The 5,085-nt window shown below is 40.3% G+C and overlaps 1 protein-coding gene across 1 annotated transcript; it reads left to right on the top strand.

The window, feature by feature from the left end:
* The first annotated feature begins 354 nt into the window (after window positions 1–354).
* Window positions 355–4,638, top strand: LOC125998919 (casein kinase II subunit alpha'-like). Its single transcript, XM_049766941.1, has 2 exons — window positions 355–1,578; window positions 4,612–4,638. Exons 1-2 carry the CDS (start codon window positions 355–357, stop codon window positions 4,636–4,638), a joined length of 1,251 nt encoding a protein of 416 aa, XP_049622898.1.
* The last annotated feature ends 447 nt before the right edge of the window (window positions 4,639–5,085 follow it).

A 5,085-nucleotide genomic window follows, 5' to 3' on the forward strand; every position in this document is an offset into this window, starting at 1 on the left:
TCACTGTGTGGTGTGACTCTCTAACTCTCACAGTTTAAAATTTTGGCTCTTTGTGTCGAAATTGTTCGCCACCCCTGCATTATATATACCACAGATAGCATTCTTATTCAACAATACTCAAGAGTCCACGTGACACTGGGTCAAGCATTGAACTCTTATCTCACATACACTAGGCACTCACCGTAGCAGAGTAGACTAGTATTCACCAAATCATATATTAAAGAATTGTTGTTCTGTTGTCTTCTTACAGGGGAATAATAAGTCTTAAGAGTTCTGAAGCAAGATCTCACCTCATTGCATCTAAAGACTGTGACAGATCTCTAACTATAAACTTTATCCACCAAAATTTCCGACATGAGTCAAGTAGACACTAGGGCTAGAGTGTATGCAGATGTTAATGAACAACGACCCAAAGAATACTGGGATTACGAATCACATAAGGTAGTATGGGGAAATCTTGATGACTACAAGATGGGTGAAATGATAGGCCAGGGGGGCTCAGGTGAAGTATTTGAGGCTGTCAAAATTGCAACAAATGAAAAAGTTGCCATTAAAATGCTCATGGATGTACCAGAGCTGAAAATCAAGCGAGAGATAACAATTTTGGAGAATTTGCGAGGTGGTCCCAACATCATAAATTTGTTGGACACTGTGAAATGTCCTCAGTCAGGAACCCCAGCTCTAGTTTTTGAATATGTAAACAACACTTACTACAAAGCATTGTACCCGACCTTATCAGACTATGATATACGATTTTACATCTATGAGATTCTAAAGGCCTTAGATTACAGTCACAGCATGGGCATTATGCACAGAGATCTGAAACCTGAAAACATCCTGATTGACCATGAGAACAAAAAGGTTTGGCTGATCGACTGGGGCCTGGCAGAATTTTACCATCCTGACAAAGCATACAATACACAAATTGCTTCCCGGTGCTTCAAAGCTCCTGAGTTGCTGGTAAACTATGGGAAGTATAATTATAGTATAGATTTGTGGAGCTTAGGGTGTATCCTGGCAAGCATGATCTTTCGGAAGGAGCCGTTCATTTATGGTCGTAATAGTAACGACCAATTACTAAAGATAGTCAATCTTAGGGGAACAGATGACTTCATTGCCTTTCTCAGAAAACAGAATATTCACTTGGATCCACGCCTCCGTTCATACTTGGGGATACATCTCCGTGTTCGATGGGAGCGCCTAATTCACAGTGAGAACCAGCACCTAGTCAACCCAGAAGTCTGCGATGTTATAGATAAGCTGCTACAGTTTGACTTTCACACTAGACTTACTGCCAAAGAAGCTATGGAGCACCCCTATTTCTCATCAGTCGTGAATGGCTATAATAAACCCGAATCAAGCAGTTCATCTTCCACCCAAGACAGCAGTGAATCAGGGACTTCTTCAGCAACCCCTACAGCCGCTGGCTCTATGCATGGTTCTGCAGTGTCTGACTCTGGCACAGCCCCAGAGAATCCAGAGAAACCTCCTTCACCTGCAGAGAGTCCTCCTGACCCATCAGAGAATCTTCCTGCACCTTCAGCCGATGATCCTAAGTCTCCTGATACCCAAGGAGGGGTAAGGAAGTCTTCCTCTCTTCTTAGTGTGGCCAAGATATGGCGGCAGAGGGGTGTTAGGGGGTGGGAGTGGAGGGAAGTATTTCAAAAGAACAATTGTTGTTTTGAACAGTTCAGTTATTCAGTCATAAAACTAATCAGTTTTTTTCCCTATTTCTCCAGGCTGATTGATATCTGCAGTAACAATGATCCGTTCATTTAAACAATTTGTTGAGATGATTGCAGTTGGAACTTCATTTGCCTGAAATTTAACTTTGAATAACTGTGTAAACCACAGTACCTTAATAAACGTTTTTCTTGGTTTTGAATCATAATTTGTTATGTGCTTGAAATTACGACAATTTTTATTTCCACTATGATGGATTAAAGAAAGGAACAAACCAAGCACCATTAAATAAAAAAGTAGTTTGCTGCTGTCTAGGCCCAGGGGATCCTCTCAGATCCACACCTGAATATCTAATGGAGGGGAGGTGGAGAGTGGGTTTCATTTGCCTTTTTAAAAATATTTTTTATTTCAACAAGAAGGGAAAAACACATCTGTCACATGAATTAATCACTTCAGTCTAAGAAAATTTTTGTTTACTAATATCCTTGGTTGAAATACATTAACTAGCAGAGCCCAAAGATTTAGTACAAATAACATAGCTTTCATATTTCCTTGCCTCTTTATTTTATTCAAACACCAAATGAAATACTAAGTCAACGAATTGAGGAAGAACTACTAGAAGCTAAATTATATAATAAAACAATTGTGCACAGCTTCTTTGAGTAGGGCAATAGTGAGGACAGTATAATGTTCCTGTGAAAAAAATGTTAAGCAAATACACTAGTCCTTTATTCTGTGGTATTCATGGGTAAGTATCCCAAATGTCTATAAGAACACAACTTGGGGCCGGAGAGATAGCATGGAGGTAAGGCGTTTGCCTTTCATGCAGGAGGTCATCGGTTCGAATCCCGGCGTCCCATATGGTCCCCCGTGCCTGCCAGGAACAATTTCTGAGCCTGGAGCCAGGAATAATCTCTGAGCACTGCCGGGTGTGGCCCAAAAACCAAAAAACAAACAAACAAAAAATACAACTTGATAGCTGCTGCATTATTAGAGAAAATATATAAGACTCATAGTGTCACTAGATATAAGGGTCAGAATTGTTATTAATAAATTATTGGGCAGGATGCTGGGTAAATTTTGAGATATTGTATATGGATATTTAGATAAAATATACGAAATTTTATACATTTGAAGTTTTGTTCTTTGGGGATACCTGTGCTCAGGTGGTGCTCAGGGCTTAATCCTGTGCTGCTGGCTAACTTCTGTCCAACAGCGTCAGAGGATTTTTGTTTTTTGTTTTGGGGTCACACTCGGAAGCCCTAAGGGGTTCCTCCTGGCTCTACGCTCAGAACTCGCTCCTGGCAGGCTCGGGGAACCATATGGGATGCCAGGATTCGAACCACTGACCTGCATGCAAGGCAAATGCCCTACCTCCATTCTATCTCTCCATCCCCCAATATTTGTTTCATGGAGATTTGTAAAAATTAAAATTAGTATATTCTTTAAGTATATTACATTCTTTTAGTCTCTGACCTCATTCATAAATTGGTTAGCTTACATGTGACATGATCTTAGCTTTTTCTCTCAATCATAGTATTTGATTCTGTCCTATTTATAGAAGACCAAATAAAAATAATTTTCTTATAATATGGCCTATGAGTTGATACTTTCTTGTATCCTCAATTTACTCACTGGGAAACTGAGACCAAAAGTACTATTAACAAATAGTTGTACAAATAATTGTAATCGACTATAACAAGTAAACATCAAGCTTGCAGAATTTGAAAATACGCATAGAGAATATTAGATGAGAGGCAAGTAATCACCCTCCATGGTTTTTGGACATGCTTTGAAGAACAGATGAAAAAAGTGGACTGTGCCCATGACCAGGCATATGGAGATGACCTGGGAGATAGAAACGTGGTATTAAGCATTATATATCAGGTACTGGGAGAATGTTGTCATGTGTCTTTGGCCAAGGTCAGTCAGGTGACCATTCATTATAAAGTTTTAGGCACAGTCTTTCAACACCAGTTCCTTCACCAGTGTTCATGTTCCTTCACCAATATTCCCAGTTTTCCTTTCCCGTAATATTTGGGTTGTCTTAGTGACAGGCTTCTTCATTTTCCATTTTCATCTTCAAGTACTCAAGTTTGACACCTTAACCTGTGGAAAATGTCCTTTCACTCGTTTTTCCATTTATGTTAGCATTTAGAGGTGTTTAAAAGACACTGTTCTTTCTTTCTCTTTCTCCTTCCTTCTGTCCCCTCCTTTCCTTCCTTCCTTCCTTCCTTCCTTCCTTCCTTCCTTCCTTCCTTCCTTCCTTCCTTCCTTCCTTCCTTCCTTCCTCTCTTTCTTTCTTTCTTTGCTTCCTTCCTTCCTTCCTTCCTTCCTTCCTTCCTCTCTTTCTTTCTTTGCTTCCTTCCTTCCTTCCTTCCTTCCTTCCTTCCTTCCTTCCTTCCTTCCTTCCTTCCTTCCTTCCTTCCTTCCTTCCTTCCTTCCTTCCTTCCTTCCTTCTTGTTTTTGGGCCACACCCAGTAACTCTCAGGGGTTACTCTTGGCTATGCATTCAGAAATTGCTCCTGGCTTGAGGGACCATATGGGATGCCGGGGGATCAAACTGCAGTCTGTCCTAGGCTAGCACATTTAAGGCAGATGCCTTACCGCTTGCGCCACTGCTCTGGCCCCTTTTATAATTTTTTAATAACTTTTATTGTGATCAAAGTGAATTACAAGTTTTTTACAGTAATATTTAAGGTACATAGTGACAGAGAATTAGGGCCATCACCAGTGTTGTCCTCCCTCCACCCATGTTCCCAGCATGCATCTCATACCTCCCCCCTTGGCCTCTTGGACTGCTAGTCTGAGAGATCTCCTTTGGTATAGCTTGCTGTAGATTGGGTACGAAACACTATTCTTTCTTATCATTAATTTTATGTTGAGCTGTCATCATTTATGACTCTGTTGAAGTCTCTTTTTTCACAGTTGCTGTGCAGCTCCCAGGCCTTCTAGCAATTTTTCAGGATTCCTGCGCTATTACCCTTTGGACCCTTCCCAGCCTCCTTCCACTAAGTTCCTCAGTTCCCATTCTATTAATCATGTCTAGCGATTCATTTGCAGTATGGATATTTATTTATATCCTTATTATTTATATCCCACATACATATGATCGAGATAATCTGGTATATTCTGACTCACTTCTAGCATGACACCTTCAATTTCCATCCAAATTGCAACAAACTGCAAATTATCATCTTTTCTCATAGCTGAATAGAATAGAGTGCCCAATTGTGTCTATAGAGCACAATTTTTTTTCAAGATTTAGATTTAAAAAATGGGCTACAACCAGCTGTGCTTAAGACTTATTCCTGGCTCTCTGCTCAGAGATCACTTCTGGTAGTACTCAGGTGTCATATGACATACCAGGCATCAAATCTACATTGGTTGTGTGCAAGGCAA

The sequence above is a fragment of the Suncus etruscus genome, chromosome X (assembly GCF_024139225.1).
Source record: "Suncus etruscus isolate mSunEtr1 chromosome X, mSunEtr1.pri.cur, whole genome shotgun sequence".
Taxonomy (NCBI): Eukaryota; Metazoa; Chordata; class Mammalia; order Eulipotyphla; family Soricidae; genus Suncus; species Suncus etruscus.

Excerpts from the sequence above, each read along its gene's own strand:
- LOC125998919 (XM_049766941.1), top strand. The coding sequence starts at position 355 with ATGAGTCAAGTAGACACTAGGGCTAGAGTGTATGCAGATGTTAATGAA. Across the intron at positions 1,579-4,611 it reads CTCCTGATACCCAAGGAGGG|TTGCTGTGCAGCTCCCAGGC; the intron begins GTAAGGAAGTCT and ends CTTTTTTCACAG.